The sequence below is a fragment of the Crassostrea angulata genome, chromosome 3 (assembly GCF_025612915.1).
Source record: "Crassostrea angulata isolate pt1a10 chromosome 3, ASM2561291v2, whole genome shotgun sequence".
NCBI classification, from domain to species: domain Eukaryota; kingdom Metazoa; phylum Mollusca; class Bivalvia; order Ostreida; family Ostreidae; genus Magallana; species Magallana angulata.
The window spans coordinates 8,597,971-8,617,532 of NC_069113.1; the positions used below are offsets into that span (position 1 = coordinate 8,597,971).

A 19,562-nucleotide genomic window follows, 5' to 3' on the forward strand; every position below is an offset into this window, starting at 1 on the left:
CCTGAATCTCTTTATTGTATGTTTCATTGATCTGTGAAGAAGATATATATTCATGCATAGAAGATAAAAAAGAATACACCACGATATAAGTGCATATGCATTTCTTTTTTTAAATACGCATGATATATATTATTTTATTTAACCGTAATACATTGTATTATGTTTGTGTTCATACATATGTATCCTTGCGCAGAACAGCTATGTGCAGTTATCAACTTCTACCTGCATGTACTAAGTGCGTCAGGATTTCTAATAAATCAGCTTCCGTTAACAAAAAGTGAACTTGTCGGAAATGTAGTACAAACTGTTAGTCAATCTATCTTCCTTTCTTGTTCATAGATTATAATTGACTGGATATCAAAAATTAAATTTAAATTAAAAAAAAAGTATTTTTTTTAGTTTCACTTTAAATTCCACGAATAAAAACTTGGCTCTGAGCCACTAAGTTTTTTTTTACCCAGTATGGACGATCATTTGACTGCCACAACAAACGTGACGTACCGATGTCTCCACGGCTGAAAATTCACAAAAATGTAAGTAACGTATTTATAGCATTTGATAAAAAAAAAAAAAAAAAAAACAATTTTATTATCAGTCCAAATGTTCACATCAAGTACATATACCGGTATGTAGGTTTATGATCCTTTATATTTTAATTAATAAATAAGGCATTGTTCCGTACTTCTTTTAAATTCTTACCCTTGAATAACCACTGTAATATTTCTTTAATAAACATAGATAGATATAGTATTCAAGCTATACAAATAAACGTTTGTTCAATTAACACTACTATTCCGTGTAAGAATTAGGTCGAAGCTATTTCCGTGTATTCAAAATGAAAATGAAATAAATCAATACCTCGCTTCGTTTTTTGGAATTTCAATCCTTTGTCTGCATTTTTGTATTCGGCAGGTGTGATAAACCATACGGTGTCATAATAGTGGAATTTATACCTACCTTTCTCTTTGTTTTATGAAATCGTCCACTTAAATAGGGGCTGTTTTTGATACCCTCATAAAACCTTAATCTTAAACAGAAGGCCAGATAATTTCATTGTCAAGCAAGCTGAAATGTGGATCATAATTGATGATATCAAATACAACACATATATGATTTCGTAAAAATGCAATATACTAGTATATAAATTTAATAAAGTAAAAATCTTTCTGTATAATATGATGTCTGAAGCCATATGCATAATGCACATAACGTTACCCTACCTATCTTGCAGTTTGGCTTTATTATATTACAAGATTAATTATTAGAAAAAAAACCCCACAGAAACACCCACAAAAAAGCAGGAAGTCACCCTTACTGTTTTGTAATATAATACATGTATCATTTTTAGCCGGGCTCTGCTGAAAGCAGAGTCCTGGCTGTAGACAGGCAGATCGCCAATGTTACTATAAATAGCCCAACTTCAAAAGTAAACAAAAAACCAAAACAGCGTCAAAGTAAAATCTTCCGTTATAACGTATTTTATAAACAAGACTATGCATTTTGGACACATACAACGCGCATGAATTTCCATGAACTACTTTACTGCGCGTTGAAGAAATGGGGATTGTAAATATAACGCTTGTTGCAAAATTCAAGGCAGCAACTGTTGAACTTTTTTCTACCAGACAGACATATTTTTGTTTATAGCCGCTTATAAAAGTTGGTCGCTCTCAGGCGCTTTGCCGACTTTAAAAGCATGAGAGAGAGAGAGAGAGAGAGAGAGAGAGAGAGAGAGAGAGAGAGAGAGAGAGATTGAGAGAGAGAGAGAGATAGAGAGATTTTCAGTCTTTACTACACAATATACATGAAGATACACCAAAAAGAGCCCGGCTTTCAGTACTTCGATCAGTACTTTGATTTATTTACCTTTTTGGAATCAATTTATATCTGTGCATTAATATACATATTTCTTAAATGCCCTTTATTAAAAACAAACCTATTACATGTACTTATGGTTGTATGATGCTTAACATTTTAACAGCTGTAGGCTTGTAGCACTTTCCTTATATGGAGGAAATCTGCCCTTCCTCATAGCTTTCGTCATTATCGGCAATAGCGATTATATATATATATATATATATATATATATATATATATATATATATATATATATATATATATATATATATAAAATATATATATATATATGTGTGTGTGTGTGTGTGTGTGTGTGTGTGTCATTCATTTATGATGCATAGGCGTCGGAACCGGGGGGGGGGTCTTAGGGCTTAGCCCCCCCACTTTTTTGCAAAGTTAGACCTAACCATCAGCCACATAGCATCATAGAGGGTTCAGCCCCCCACTTTATCTCGCAGGAAAGAAAAGTGTTCCAACATTTACCTTGAGAAGACGGAAATATTGAGATGTAGAGCCATAGGTATACTAGCCCCCCCCCCCCCCCCCCCCCCCCAACGGATTAGGAATTTCAAGATTTGAGGAAATTTTTTGGTAGGTAAGAATTATTTTTGGTGAGGTATTCCCCCCCCCCCCCCTCCTCACCCCCACGGATTAGGAATTTTAATATTTGGGAAAAAAATTTTGGTAGGTAAGAAAGTTTTTTGGTTTTATAGGTATACCTGATACTAGATTGTCGTTTAACTGTATTCCAACTGTATCTCAAGCGACTGCGTAGTGCACGGCCAGCGCGCTAGGTTCCGTTCGTCATCGAAAGCAAGATTTTTGTCTTGCCTAGATGGCCGAGTGGGTAGCGCGGTGGCCGCTTACTGCTAGGAGAATGGGTTCTACTCCAGAGGTCGTTAGTTCAAGCCTCGGTCGCGGCGGAGGTGGAGCTCCAACAAAAGTGAATTCCCTGTGCTTTATATATATATATATATATATATATATATATATATATATATATAATCTAACTAAAATAGGCCTCGGACATCCCCCCCAGCCTGGGCAAAAACAATTATCCCCGCCCTAACTGAAAAAAATATATCTGGATCCGCGCACGCAAAAACACTTTGTAAATGGTATACATAAGGTACATTTACTTATAAAATACAGCTAGAACCATTTTAACAAGAGCTTGGACTTTGGGTAATTGATATCAAACAGCAATGTGGCGTAGGTCTGTCTATTTCATTGTAAGCCACTCAGCCATGAAATAAACAAGATTGCTCTGGCTTTTGAGCTAGGACTACGCAATCGCTGTACATTTCACTCGTAACCAACGTCATTTTTAACTTGTTTTGACGCAAGAAATTGATAGCAATGTCCTACTGAAAGTCCAAGGCCTTGTTAAAATGGCTCTAATAAATAATAAAAGTCAGGGGACGGGCGTCCTTAAAGGAAAATATAATAAAGATATGTACATAAGTATGTAAATAAGTATATAACTATGCTAGTGTACAAATCTAGCATGGATTGTTTTACAAAGGAGGGTAGACTTACTCGGATAAACAAAGGAATAAACAAAGTCATACATTTTATTCTAAGTGTTTTGGCGCTACTTTTTATAACATCTGGTTTTGCGCAGTATTTACTTTGCAGATAGTTATGTATAATATTTGATAATGCGGTGTACTCAAGAAGATAATGGAGTTCATCTGCAGTTCTGAATTTGTCACAAGGTTGCATTATCTTTCAGGTTGAGGTACATTAAATCATATGTCAATACCTGTTAGGGAGCGACTACTTTGGTGCAAATTTTCTAGAAAACACTATTGGTATTTCAGGTATTATGTTCCATGATGAAGTTTTTCTTAAAATTCTATACATTGTTTTTAAACAATCGAACCCTAACAAACAACACCCTAATAAGGAAAGTTAGAGTGGATTTGCATCAGAAAATTAATTCTACAGGGTTTGAAATATACTATAGTATAGGTACATGACGATATGATACCTGGATTCTATAGTCCGTTTCCCTTAAGATTTGACGTAGCGCGCGCCCCCTGTCGTCATAACGGTACATTTCCTTATAAATCTTGAATTACAAATCACAAATGAGGGAAGCACAAGTGTCAAACTTGCATCAAACGGATTATGAAACAACAATTTACCGAAACCCGATAGGTGTAACAAATGACAACAAATGTTTCCATACGATTTTCGAATTTAACATTTAGCATTTCTGTTTTTACATTAAACAAATAACGCATTTAAAAAAGAGAAATACATAATAACATTTATAGAATATTGAACCCTTTGGCCTTCCATAATTATAAACATGCTATTTCTCACTTTATTGAATGATTTAAGAATTAAGGTCCAACGAGAGATGTAAAATAATATCAAACGATTTCTGAGGTGGTCCATGTGATTTGAAAGTACTGATCATCGTAGTAATGTTTTACTTTTACATATAACCTTGTAACGCTGATTAAAGTTTGCTTATATCGAAAAACAGTTTTGAATGTATCAAGAATTTTTCATTAAATCATTTTCTTTATTTCAATAGCACAGAAGATAAATGAAAAAATTGGTCTTATATATGCATGCACATTCTTATACAGGATATGAAGACAATAATAGTTCGTAAAATGCCAAGAAAGCCCGGGTTTACAAGATGTGAAGACTAACATTCGTGAAATACCAAAGAAACAAGCTAATTAGAAGCTGACAGGTATAGCAATATTATATAGTAAACGTAATATTGTCCAATCTTTTTTAATTAACATTTATATTGCACATGCCTTAACCGATATGTACTAGTATTAGCTATGTTTTTTGATTGTACTGGTCTGAAATGATAAAGCTAGTTAGATTTGCATTTCGAAGTTGGATATTGCTTATAGGTAGGCAAGCGAAGTGGCATATGAGCTTCCAGTTTTGACAGCAACTTATTTATTATTGCTTATCTTGAATGCATGGCACAAGTTTCCGAATTAAAGTTGCAGTTCTGATTAAGTAGGCAACAAATAAGTAATTATACATTTATGCTTTGTTTTACAGCTTAAAACACTGGACTATGGAGAGGGAAGAATATAGGGTACCACCTCTTCGAACTGAAGAATTAAAACGTTTGTCAATATTTGAAGTTCGCGAGATTTTGGAATCATCGTTGTGGACAAATGAAAAAATTCGAGCCACGGTGCGGTCAACAAGCCAAAACCTAGAAGAGTTGAAGTATTTCTTTCAAATTATTATGAAAGTTCTGCAAAACAAAAGACATTCCGAAGATCCAAACGTTATTACTCTGATTCCTATTTTGGCATCTTCAAATTTTGAGAAAAATCTTCATTACTTATTGCAATGTGGAGGACGTGAAAGCGTTTTACCTTCCATTAAAAGCGTTGTATTTTTCTTGCAAGAATTATGTAAAAGGTCGCCTTCGAATGGTAACGGGTTTCTTGAACTAGCAGTAGAAACGGATAAAAAGATAACTGATATTATTGGTGATGGGGACGAGGATGTTGATGGTCTTTTAGATCTGAAGGACGACCTTGAAGAGATCAATCAGATAATTGTTAATAGACTAGCAATTTCTGAAGTTAAGATTGAAAAGCAGAAAAAAGACACAAGAAAACCCCCGAATAATTTTCGAAACATTCCCATTTTACCAACGTTAGATGATTTACAAACCAAGCCATTTTTTAGGCCGAATCTTCGCGACACACCCTTTGAAAATCTTGATGATTATCTTGATATACAGTTTCGTTTGCTTCGAGAAGATTGTATATCCCAGCTGCGAAATGGAATATTTGAATATATTCATACGAAGTATGTAGAACGAAGCGAAGCTAGAAGAATACAGGATGTGAGGTTATACAAACACGTTACAATTGAGGAAGGCAGAGAGATGACCTTAGATGGTCCTATGTATACAATAAAGTTAGATATGAATCAGGTGAAAAGAACGAGATGGGAGGGTGGCAAGAGAATGCTTTACGGTTCGTTACTCTGCCTCTTACCAGATAGTTATCGCAGGCTCTATTTTGGAATAATTGCTGAATCAGATACTGATACAATTAAGAAGGACGGTAGGTTGAAGATCATAGTCAAAAGACAGAAAGGCGACCCAGAATTGACGAAGGGCTTAAAGTTAACGTTGATAGAAAGCGTTGCTTATTTTGAAGCATATCGACATGTATTGCACTGTCTACAGAACATCAAAGAGGGAGAGTTACCTTTTGAAAGATACATTGTGTATTGCCAAAAAAATATCGAAAAACCATTGTACTTGAAACGTGAGGAGGGAGTCAAATACGATTTGCAGCCTATTGTGTCATGTTCTACAATATTTAAAGCACCAAAAAATAACAAAAGTCTAAGACATGCTGGATTTAAGATGGGACAAGTAGATCGTCAATATCAAGAAAAACGACTTGAAGTTTCCATATTAGATAGAAGATGGCCAAGACCATCTGATCTTCACCTTGACCTATCACAATATGAAGCATTCAAATCTGCCCTGACAAAAGAATTTGTGCTCATACAAGGCCCACCTGGTACGGGGAAAACACATCTTGGACTTCGAATAGCGAAGGCGTTGCTTCATAATTCAAACTATTGGAGAGGTGTGAAGATGTCTGAGGAAAATTTAAAACAAAAAAGAAAAGATCAACAGGAAGAACAGCAACTTCATCCAATGTTAATAGTTTGTTATACAAACCATGCCCTTGATCAGTTTCTAGAAGGTATGATCGACTTTATGGATCCTGCAAATTGTGCTGAATGGAAACAATCAGTCGTGCGTGTAGGTGGAAGAAGTAACAGTGAAAAAATAGAAGATTTCACACTCAAAAAAAGAAGGAGAGAATTTAGAAAGAAGTATATTGATCATGGTCGATTTCAAAAAGAACTTGAACAAAAAGTCAAAGAAATGTGCAAACATAAGTCTTTGATTGAAAGCGCAAGAAAAAATATCATAGATGAAACCGTCCTGAAATCTTTTGTGAATGAAGTTAACATTCTTTCCCGAATAGAATTGCCTAAACCGTTTAAAATTATGGAATGGTTGAAAGTTACAGAGAAGGATTTGATTGAAGCAGCTTTTGAAAAATATGAAGAGACCGAAGAAACTGCTGATACCTCCTTTTATGAAAGTTTAACAGAAACTGAGGAACTTATTGATGTTGAAACCGAAAGCGACAACGCAAAACATGAAAGAATGATAGAGGAAGACGAGTTTGAAATGGACTTCACTTTTAATGACATTGGAGTAAGTGTTGAAACAGTATTGAATGAGGCAAAGTCTGATCCTAATTTTACTGAAGAGTTTATAAAACATCTTGACAAGGAGGGTTTAATTGTTAATGATTTTTTTCTCAAAAGTAAGCCAATGTCAAATGAGGATGTGAATAAAAGAATTAGAAACGTATGGAATTTATCAATGCCAGATAGATGGAGGATGTACAAATATTTTGAGATGAAGTTTTGTGATATCCATTCACAGAAAATTGCTGAAATTAGAGCAAAATATGATGCACAATACAAAGACTATTTGATCGAAAAAAATTACGTAGATAAAGAAATTTGCGAAGCTCTATGGTAATAGCAATGACAACAACAGGAGCGGCCAGATATCAGAGAGTTCTCAATGAAATCGGACCAAAGATCATCATTGTAGAAGAAGCTGCAGAAGTGTTGGAGGCTCACATTATATCTACTTTAAGTAATAAATGTGAACATTTGATATTGATTGGAGATCATAAACAATTGGAACCAAAGCCTTCGGTATACGAACTTGCTGAGAAATACAACTTAGCATTATCCATGTTTGAAAGAATGATTGAGAATGGACTTGAATTTAATTGTTTGATGCGCCAGCACAGAATGCGTCCAGAAATTTCAAACCTTGTGCAGGATATGTATCCTGGGCTAGAAAACAGTGATAGTGTTTTTAACCGCGAACATGTGATGGGCATAGAAAAAGATGTTTTCTTTATCTCGCATTCTCATGCAGAAGATCAAAAAGGGGAATCACAGAGCTCTTTAAACGAGTTTGAGGCAAAATATGTAATGAGACTAACACGATATTTAATACAACAGGGCTATAAACGACAAGATATCACTGTTTTAACCCCTTATGCTGGACAAATGTTTTGCATACGAGACCTGATGCCAAAATCAGAGTTTTTAGGTATAAGAATATCAATCTTAGACAACTATCAGGGGGAGGAAAATAAAATAATCATACTCTCTTTGGTAAGAAGTAATAAAGAAGGAAGACTTGGATTTTTAAAGAAGGAAAATAGAATCTGTGTCGCGTTGTCAAGAGCAAAGATCGGTTTATTCGTAATAGGGAATTTTCAGATGTTCGAAAAAAACACACGCAGTTCCCACTTGCTTCGAACGGCTATCAATAAAATGAAGACTACAAATTCTCTCTGCGACGGATTACCTATTTATTGCCAAAATCATCCTTCTACTCAGAAAACATTAGCAAAATCTCCAGATGATTTTGACAAGGCACCTGAAGGAGGATGTACCTTACTTTGCAACTTTGAGTTAGAATGTGGACACACCTGTACACGTCTATGTCATCCTTATGATAAAGAACATCTAGATATACGTTGTACATTCAACTGTGAAAAAAAGTGTGAAAGAGGTCATATATGCAACAAAATCTGTCACTATCCAAAACATTGCCGGTGTAGAGTTAAGGTAAAGAAAGTGTTGGATTGCTATCATACAGCTGAAATGGCCTGTTATCAAGAGCCTTCAACATATAAATGCCTTGAGGTGGTCAGGAGGACTTTAGAGTGTGGTCATGAAGCAACTATGCAATGCTGGATACCGGAGGAACAATACGAATGTCAAATTATTGTTCGTAGAAATTTGACTTGTGGACACTCCGAAGACTTGGAGTGTCATATTGATTATGAGCGATATAACTGCATGGAATTGGTGAAAAGAACTCTTTCGAAATGCAATCATGAAGTTGAAATGAAGTGCTTTGAAAATGAAAACATATTCAATTGTCCAGTTGAAGTCACTGAGAAAAGAAAAGATTGTGAACATAGCTTCACCCGTAAATGTTACATCTCAAGCATCTTATTTCAAGTACAAAATAAATGTTGTGAAATGGTCAAGAAAACTCTACCATGTAAACATTTTGTTGAGGTCGAATGTAACGTATCCATAAAGGGAATCAAATGTCAACATCTTGTAACTACGAACTTTCCATGTCACCATGACAATGTTATGGTCAAATGCAGGAAAAAAGACTCAACAAAATGCTCTTCTAAATGTGGTTTGATTTGTTCTATGGGTCACGAGTGTTCAAAACCATGCCATTTCCCTGAGAAATGTCATTGTGATATCATAGTAGAGAAAACACACCCTATATGTGGGCATGTAATAAAGGTTAAATGCTCTGAAAATATTGAAAACACGAAATGCTTCAATAAAGTCATAAAGACTCTATCTTGTGGACACAAAAAGACGACTCTCTGTCATATAGACATTTCTCAGGTAAAATGTAAAGAGCTAGTGTTTAAAATGTTGACCTGTGGTCATGAAAAAGAAGTGATGTGCCACAAAGATGTAAGCGACAGTGATATTCAGTGCCAAGAAAACATTCTCAAAAGCTTAAACTGTGGTCATCGCAAAATGATGCATTGCTTTGTTGACCCGCTGAGTGTTAAATGTAATGAAATGACAGAGAAGATGTTGCCATGTTCTCATCAGCAAGAAACAGAATGTTGGAGAAAGGTTGATGAAATCAAATGCAATACTAATGTTGAAAAAAACTTACCATGTGGGCACAGTGCTTTTGCATTGTGTTTCAAGTCGCCGAAGGATATAAAATGTGAAGAAAATGTGTTAAAACAGCTACCAAACTGTTGCCACACCATGTGGATGAAATGTTATGTATCTCCAAATAAGATAAAGTGCAAACAGCAAGTTGAATTCATACAACCAACATGTAATCATATAAATCAAATTGCTTGCCATGTGAACAAATCACTTCAAGAAAATGTAAAGATGAAGCCACCACAATGTACATCAACCATTTCTCGGATTGAATTATGTGGTCACGAAGTGATCAACCCTTGCACTAATCCCTCGAAAAACACATGCCGCAAAAAATGCACAGTTCAATTAGCATGTGGACACAGCTGTACAGGCGATTGTCAGAAATGTAAAGGCGGGTTATTTCATCAAATTTGCTCGGAAAATTGCACATTAAATTGTGTTTGTGGGCATAAATGTACTGGTAAACATTGCGGAAATTGTAAACCATGTGAAGATAAATGCATGTCCATGTGCTCTCACATTACTTGTGAAAATGTATGCAGTAGACCGTGCATTCTATGCGAAAAACCCTGTGACTGGTCTTGTCCTCATTTTTCTTGTGAACTGCCTTGCTATGAGCCTTGTAAACGACCAAGGTGCAACAAAAAATGCCCCAAAATCCTCCCATGTGGTCATAAATGTGCTGGTTTGTGTGGCGAACCTTGCTTAAAAACCTGTTTACAATGTAAAAGTGATGATGAGTCTAAACATATCATCAAGACAGGACTGGTACAACTCAGTGCATGCGAACACATATTTCCAGCATATGAATTAGACGCTGCTATTGAAGCACAGAAAATCAGTATTTTGCATGCGTTGAGGTGTCCTTCTTGTCATTCAATAATATCGTATCATCCACGATATAATGAAATTTTAAAGAAAAGAGCAAATCTTTTAAACATGATAAAAATCCAAATTCAACGACAAAACAGTCCTGTGGTCACATTTCCAATGGTCTTCGGCGATGGCAAGGAATGTCGCCGGTATCTGACTGAATTTGGAACATTTTTATCAGCAACAAAACGAAAACTGGAAAAAATGAATAAAAACGATCTTAGACGTGAACAATTTTACCTAGAAATAATTCAGAATCGGTTATCCTCTGACGAAATACAGAGCTATCAAACGGTCATCGACATATACGGTAGCATTGAAGTTTTAAGTTGGAAATGGAAAACCTTGATTTTAAAGCTGGCTAAAAATGACATTATTGAAGGTCTTACTGCAAGTGAGACCCCCAGCGAAACAAGTATTGAAGATGTACATATTTCTAAAACTGATAATATACAAACACCAGCAGACATTGAAGAGAGATTTTGTTTACTAGGACAACTTGACAACGTACCCATAGATATTTTCATTACAAAACAGCACGAAATAAAATCCTTCATATCAGAGTTCAAACCGTTGCTGTCATCACAAGTAAACACAAGAATAGAGAAGGCTGATAATTTTCCAAAACCTTCAGGATATATGGACTGCCATATTGACAGATGGTCCGTGTGTGAAAACGGTAAGACTACATGATAAGTCCTTATATAACAACTTAACATTAACTATATCCAGCTTTTTGCCTTTATTGAAAACCTACTGTATGTCCTGGTTATATCTTTTATCAAACTTGTTAAATTCAATAAGCTTTAAAGTTTAAAAATGCATGCTTTTTCATTGATGTAAAATTCTTTTCACTGATCTATAGTACTATAGTAAGTATAGTAAGTTACGCACGTTCACTCACTTCAAGTGTTTAGATTAGTAAAAAGGTAAAATTATAAAGTATCTTTCAATTTGTTATTATGAATATATATTAGTTAATTTAATTGCAGATAACAACACGATAACACATATCATCTTTATGTTCATTTCAAAATTGATTTCGCTTTCATCAGACTATTCTGGTTAAGACTTTGCATGATGTATAACATACTGTATCTTTTCTTTTTAAGGTCACCCCTTTTATGATTATGATCAAAAGCAGGCATGTTATATTTGTCATCATGTGGAATTTAAACACCCCTTTGCCCCAAGACCAAAACCATCTCATGATACCAATCAGAAAGGTGCTCGTCCTAAGCAGTTTAAACAGGACCAAAACAAGAAAAGCGTGTCAAAAATGGATACCACTGGTTCAAGTTATTCTAAGGAAACGCGGAAAAAATCTGAGCTAGTGAGTCGCTATGAAGGATATGAATTGAACATTGCCAAAAGCGTGAGCCCTCAAGAACACTGGGAACATGAAGGATGGAGTGATATGTATCCAGAGCAAACAAGATTGCCGCCAAATCGGTCGGTCACAGACGACTTTGAATCTATGATTCGGGATATAACTAAGATTGATACACAAAAATCCCACAATTCCTCAAGAGGAAGCGAACCAGGCACCAGGGGTAAAGGACGAAATAAACGATTTAATCATAAAACAAACCCATTGTCTACTACGACATTACCCCGTGAAGATTTGAGTGACTCCAGCATTGAAAATAATCCGACCTCAGGGCGAGGAAGAGGTGGAAGAGGGAGGGGTAACCAGGGTAACCGGGGCAACCGAGGAAACAGGAGACGAGACGGACAGCGAAAAAAGTAGAAACAGAAAATGTTGAAATGATTCTTTATTCAAATATTGAATTAAAACCTAAGTAAACAAAAATACGACACAAAACTCTTAAAATGACAGGGATTTGTCCATTATATAGAAGAAAAGGAACATTCTTTATTGAAAACAATTTACATGCAAAAATATACCGTTTAAATGGTCAACAAAGCACACATTTTTTTTGACACGAAAATATCAGTATAGACGTCAATATATTTTTCTTCAATCTAACGGATTTACATTTAACTTAGCGAATAGATGTCGTTGATTTTGGGCACATTGCCCGAGCAAACAAGTCTTTTGAACTTGATTGCACCATATTTAAAGAACATTTTAAGATACTATATTTTGTATAGTTTACTTCAAAGAGCTTATGTTACGGCTACTATTAGGACAGCAACACCGGTTTCTGTTTGAAATATGAAGTTTCTAATTTTAGTGAAGTTACTTCTCCGTTATGCGTTTTATTACACAATTATGTTCAATGTTTCTATATATATTCTATTGAATATGCATAATTTATAGATCGTATATTCTATTGAATATATGAGCTATAAATTATGCATCAAAAGAATTCTGTAGGCTACTAATAAAACATGCACCATACTAATTGTATTTATGTATTTACTGTCATTGTCAATGAGAACCTTGATCAATATTTTCATCGTTCAGTAAATTTTCATTTTTTATGAAAATAAAATAGTTTGGCATGAAGTAGGTTCATTAAATGTTGATACGTACGTTCAGTTAAACGGATTTCAATTTTTATTTTCACTTTGTTGCCAAAACAAGAGTTTAATTTCTTTTCCATTTAAAGCTATTTATGTTGGATTAAAATATAAAAAAGTATTTCTGGTGTTGTTTAGTTACCATGTTACCATATTACTTATTAGGTTAGTTACTGACTCAATACGGAAATATTATACATATATTACATGGCTTCGAGGGCGACATACCAGAATATTTGCCCCGAGGTGACAGGAAAGCCCTGGAGTGTTATGTCGCCCGATGCCGAAGGCAGAGGGCGACATAACACTCCAGGGCTTTCCTGTCAACGAGGGACAAATATTCTGGTATTGTTGCCCGAGAAGACATGTAATATATGTTATATAACATTTTTAAACAAATCAAACTCGGGTAATCAAAATATTTATTTAATTCACAAGAGTATTTAATGGAACATGCTCATATTTAGTCAATGTACAATGTAAAACGTCAAGTAATACGCTGATCATTGATTCTTAATGCTAGTTCTTCTGAATTTAGATGAACAAACTGCAGACGTTGGCCTGACATGTTTAAAATTCGCTGATCTGTTTACGTTTGCTTAGCAACTGGTTCGTTGAATTTCGAACCCGACGTAATTAATATGCAGAATTCTTGCACGCGATGGTGATATTACAGTTTCGGGAGGGCAATATAACTATTTCCTGTGATATATAACTGTTTCCGGGAGGGCAATATAACTGTTTCCGGTGTGATTCAGCAATTTTCAGGGCACAGTAATAAAATTATCTTATTTGTGACATAACGAGAAAACTTATTCAAAAATGTTATATATTGGGTTGATCAATCTCATAGAAGGCGAGGCGAATAAGTGTTTTGTTTTCCCGAGGACTATCAAGCGACATATTTATTAACAAATAGCGATTATCTACGCAAAGCCATGTACAAGATGCCCAACATCTCATCCAATTTACAGGCCTAACTCATTTAAACTCTTCAAATATTTCAATCTCACCTTTCTAATACTCATAAAAAATATTTGCTTCACCCATGTTTACCTACAATGTTTTGTTGCTTTACAATTTTAAATGTTTTCTCCCTTTCCTCTGCAGAGTTTTGAGCAAATTTCGACGCTGCGATTTTGTTCTGCTCCAGACAAAACAATGTGACGTCAATATTCTAAGGGCAACTACTCTCATTTTAAAGAATTTCAAAGGGCAACTACTCCAAATACTTTAAGAACTTACGGCATGCGGTTTATGTATTAAATACTATGAAATGTCGAAATGAGTAAGCGAAGCGTCGGCCAATGACGGCCATATTGCCTAATATTATTTCTCACCGAACAAATATAGAGATATATGAGGCAATCACGTGCTATGTTTAAACCAATGAAAGTGTGACATTTCAGTCCAAGGGAAAACGAACTATATTCATTTGCCCATGAAAATTTTTCAATAATATAAAATATTTTGTATGCGATGATTTTATTCTGTATAGCCGCAACTGCTGCAATATCTTTCAAATTGTGTTCAAAATAGCTTTAAATAGCCATTCTTCAAACTTTTGCTTCTGCTACCATGACAACATGTCCCCAAAGCAACTTTTTAAAGTGGTCTTGCATCTAAATTCATCTAAGGGTATCAAAATACAAAATAAGAAGAAAATCGGTGACTATGCGTGGTCACCGAAATTTGATATTTACAGAGAATGGGTTTTTAAAAACATCAAGAATCACACAAAATTTAAAAAGAAAACTAATTTGAATTAATAATTAGGATTTTTTACATTTGGTTATTAATTGTTTTTCCATACAAAAAAATGCTAGCTTTTGTTACACCTTATCTGTAAGCCCATTTTAGTGGAAAAAAATCACTAAAATCGGGGGGGGGGTTCTCTCTTGTTCAATGGTCAATATACATGTTTTCCTGTCAATTTATAATTAAATAAAAACATCCTTACGATATGTAATCAAAGTACCGAAGAACTGACGGGAGTTGATTTTATCGATGTTTTTTTTTTTAAATCAATGATATGTTATTTTACATGACAAGTACAGGCAGTTTATAATCTGTATTTGAATTACGCACATTTTTATCATGAATTTTCGGACTTTTTCGACACAAGAATGTTGTAAAAAAAAAACCAAAAAAAAACCATATGAATCATGTTAAGTAATATTTAAAGATAGAATAAATTCAATCAAACTATGTATCAGTGATAGAAATATTTCTGGAAAATTTATGGATCCAAGCAATATTGAACTATCATCTCGTTCAACCAAACGCTCGGCTGTCGCCGTTAATCCCCGACAAGCAAGAGAGACTCTCTGTTTGTCGGAGATTTACGGAGACAGCCGAGCGTCGAGCTGAATTAGACTATATTGAACTCTGGCGTAAGAATACATACAACTACAAAAAATATATAATTGTTCGTACCATTTAAAATCTGACTATTTTCAAGGTACTAGTATTTATGAATATTGTTTCCTTGAAAAAACAATGCTTTAGCATACATTATTTCGAATTTATCAATTATTCTCAAGAACTAATTCTTGTCAGCGGCGACGATTTGTGCTTTGGTCCAAACACTGTTTCACTTTCGGTTTGTCAGAGTAACTGGAGAGTTGATTAAAATCAATTCCCAAAAATCAAATAAAAAAAAATTGTGCTGAGTTATCATTTCATTTACGTAGAGATACATAATATCCTAACATAGATGTTTGTGACACAAGTTTTCTTTTATCCTTACGATATGTAAAAATCAAATAAAAAAGAAATGTGCTGAATTATCATTTCATTTACGTAGAGATACATAATATCCTAACATAGATGTTTGTATGCAGTCACACAAGTTTTCTTTTCTCCTTTAAGTTGAACAAAAAGACTGAAAGAATAAATCTGGCTCCCTGTTTGCCAAGACTTCCACTTTCTTTCAAGCTTTTTAAAATTTTATTGCGAAATTAATCTTCCTTGATTTCATTATTTAATTCTACTTTCTAATGTCCAAATAGGCACTGTTCTCCCCACTGTAAATTTAGTTTCTAAGGTAAGTGCTCACCAACTTTTTGCCATTGAAACTAAGTATATAAATCAGACTTTAAGGGGAGGGGGTGATATCGTAAAAAAAAATAAATCAGTTTTTGCGTGACTTTCCATCCATTTAGTCAAAACTTTCATTTAGCAGTCGGTGTAACAATCCAATATTTCAAATAGAAACTGTAACTTTAAAATTCGTGTGTTTTCAAAATATTTCTTTTAAAATATATTTTCATGTTCAGTCTGTCTTCTTTCATGAATCAGAATAGATTTACACATATTTTCACGGGTCAGTTCCAACACAATGTGTTTTTTAAATAAAAATACTAGATAAAACCTTGTGATGTGCCTTGTGATTCCTCAACCGCGTAAAAAATTCTTCTATATTTGGTTCTTATTAGGTTTTTAAGCAAATTACATTTATTATCAATTACAATAATTTCTTGCATGTTTCGTGCACAGGGATTGTTTTAAAATTTTCTTAATTTTGGAACACTTTTCGTTGATTTTGTGGCGTGACCCATTAAATCTATATCGACTAGCAGCCGTTCAATTTTTGAAAAGAAAGATCGAAAGCCGTTTTTTACCGATAGCAGCCGTTTATGTACTACACCGTGTCGAATGTCACCAAAAATCTAAGCATATGTATTGTGTATATCTTGCTAAATTGGAACTATGTGCATTCAATATTTACAGTACAAGTTATCTTGTTGTTTATATAACAATGGCAACATACTAGTGCCAGGTGCATTACATGATTATCACACATCATATAAATATAATCATAATCATGTTTATTAAAACGTAGGTGTTATATATGTATGATTATTTAAGCATTAAATGCTTATTTTTGGATGTCGTCGGCTTACAACACACCAAGCGATGCAGTAAAATTGAAAAGTTAGCTTATATTTATATATTCACACTGGTGTCTATTTATATGAAATACTTTTTATCGTCGTTATTATTCATTAGATATGCTCTTAGTTAGGGATATGAAACATACATGAAACAGCCATATTAACAAACTATTTAGATCGCTTGCACGACTTAAAATACAGTGCCAGCAACTTTGTCAAAAAATTATTTTTCATTGACGAATGGTATGATTTAAGAATTTTTTTCCAGTAGTACAAATCAAGTTGATTATGAAGTTTAAAAGTCATTTTTCGACGTAAGATAATGATTCCTTCAGCTGTAGAATAACTGGATTAATTTAAAGAAAAAAGACCTAGGGGTAATTTTTCTTTACGTTAAAAATGAAGAAAACTGACCCCCGTAGAAAAATGACACCCGCCATAAATATTAGATAGATAGATTATGGGTTACCCCATAAATGAAAAAAAAAACTGTCAATCGAAGAATGACCTTTATTTTCGTGAAATAGAGTAAGGAGGCAGCGAGCGTAAGATTCTGAGAACTTCTTAGTTACATTTCTGTGGAAAAGTTCTCTTTAACGTTAATTTTGTTTTCTTCTACGTATTAGATATACATCATTATTCTGGACATTTGCTGTATTGTTGTATTTGCTGATCGTGATTAATATTATATTTTTTCAAAGCAACCGTGAACGGAGTACCTGAATATTTAGATTGATTAAATATTTAAAACATATTACATCTAAAAATTTTGATAAAGTAAAAAGAACATTTAATCTAAAACAAAAGTACAGTGAATCTGTGATCACTGTGTAGAAACAGACTGACGAATAGTGTGTTATTTAACACAGAGTTCTTAGGGAGGCTGTGTGGATAACAAATTAAACATCATATCTGCCTTAAACTTTAACATAAGATATTTATGTCCACACATTAACATTACTAAAAAAAATTTTAAAAAAGTTTTTAAAATGATACGTTCCTAATATCTTTATACAAAGCTTTTCTTCAGAGGAGTTTTATACAGTCTAAAAATAGCCGTGACCGTCAGACCCTCTTAAAACAGAGACCAATGTCGGTTTTGAATTATTTTATGTGAATTTTTCATGTGTTTTTAAGTAAAACAGAAAAGGAATTTTAGAGCTTAAGATATAATACATAGATCATTCGAGTAATTAATCCTTACATTGGAGTAGACTTTTCATAAGTTTTGTTCTATATAGTATAGAAGTATCATTCATGACCAATATAAAGTATATTCTGTCATCGCAAATTAATAGAATTTATTATTTAGAAAGACTTGGACACGAATTAACCTCAAAATTCACAAATTTTATATTTCTGTTTTGAATGTCTAGAATGGTTGATATGGATATTGTTAATGCTTCCTCAAAATTTGAAAGTAAAATATCGAGTTACAAGCAAGATACTGAGTTTGAAATTCTTTGTTTTGTAAACAAGTTTTTTTATTGTTTACATGTGTGTTGTATTGGTATAAGTTTGAATTAACCGGTGCTTTCTTTTGTTGACATATTATTTATGAACACATTATATCAATCTATCTTGTTTGCCACAAGTCATTTTGTAAAAGAAATGGTACCATCCTTACTTAACATAATTTGTAAACAAATATAAGACTCGAGCTTTGTTTACATAAACAATGCGTTCTTATCTCTGTCTGTGAGAAACTGTATACACAGTAAAAATGAGTGTAAACTCTGAAAGTCAAAATGTTGACAACTCCCTCACGGAGAAAAACGATGAAGGGGGAAAGGACAATGTTCTCATCATGGAAATGATGAAGGAAATGCAAAGGAACATTTTGTCGTTAACATCAACTGTGAGCATTCTGCAAGAAAATCGCGGAACTAAGCGCAAGTTGCGTGAATTGGACGAAAATCCAGGCACATCGAAGTCAAACGCTGTCTTCAGTGACATTTCTGATGAAGAAAAAGACGATTTCGATGACGTTTTAAATGAAGTTAATGAAGACATTGACACTGATTGTGACAATTTGCTTGATGAACTGGCCGAATGTTTTGGTACTGAAGATAAATGTGGCGAAGCAATTCATGAATAACTCGCCAAAGTCACAAATGACGGAGTTCGAGCTGTTGTAGATTCGGAAAAAATTAAAGAAATGATAACAATTCCCTGGATTTGTGATAAATTCTGAACTAAAGTCCGTTTCATCAACTCAGGATCGTGCTGATTCTATATGGGAAAAATGTCAAGAAGTTCTTAATCTGCATAAAATAGCGATAAGACAATTTGCACAGTTAATTGGCAAGTTAGTGTCAAGTGAACCAGGTGTCCGTTATGCGCCTTTGTTCTACAAATCTTTAGAAATTGAAAAAGACAACACTTGAAAGCAAACGCGGGTGATTTTGAAGCGAAAATTGTGATTTCTGACAAAAACAAAGAAACGACTGCATGGTGGATAGATAACGTGTAACGATTCCCACGATCCATTAATGTTAGTAAACCGTTGTTAGTGATCAAAACAGATAGTTCAATGACGGGATGGGGCGTTTTTAATGAAAACAACGGAGATTGTTATCAAGGAGAATGGTTAGATGAAGATAAAGAAAACCATATCAATTACTTAGAATTAAAAGTAGGATTTATCGCTTTGACGAT

At 34.1% G+C, this 19,562-nt stretch overlaps 2 protein-coding genes across 2 annotated transcripts; both read left to right on the plus strand.

Moving 5' to 3' along the window:
- The first annotated feature begins 96 nt into the window (after window positions 1-96).
- On the plus strand, window positions 97-7,441 carry LOC128179027 (NFX1-type zinc finger-containing protein 1-like). The gene is made up of 3 exons (XM_052846499.1): window positions 97-533; window positions 4,461-4,570; window positions 4,900-7,441. The coding sequence occupies exon 3, from the start codon at window positions 4,916-4,918 to the stop codon at window positions 7,439-7,441; it is 2,526 nt and encodes an 841-aa protein (XP_052702459.1). The 5' UTR covers window positions 97-533; window positions 4,461-4,570; window positions 4,900-4,915.
- Window positions 7,435-13,186, plus strand: LOC128179022 (NFX1-type zinc finger-containing protein 1 homolog). The gene is made up of 2 exons (XM_052846487.1): window positions 7,435-11,200; window positions 11,634-13,186. The coding sequence occupies exons 1-2, from the start codon at window positions 7,435-7,437 to the stop codon at window positions 12,269-12,271; spliced, it is 4,404 nt and encodes a 1,467-aa protein (XP_052702447.1). The 3' UTR covers window positions 12,272-13,186.
- The last annotated feature ends 6,376 nt before the right edge of the window (window positions 13,187-19,562 follow it).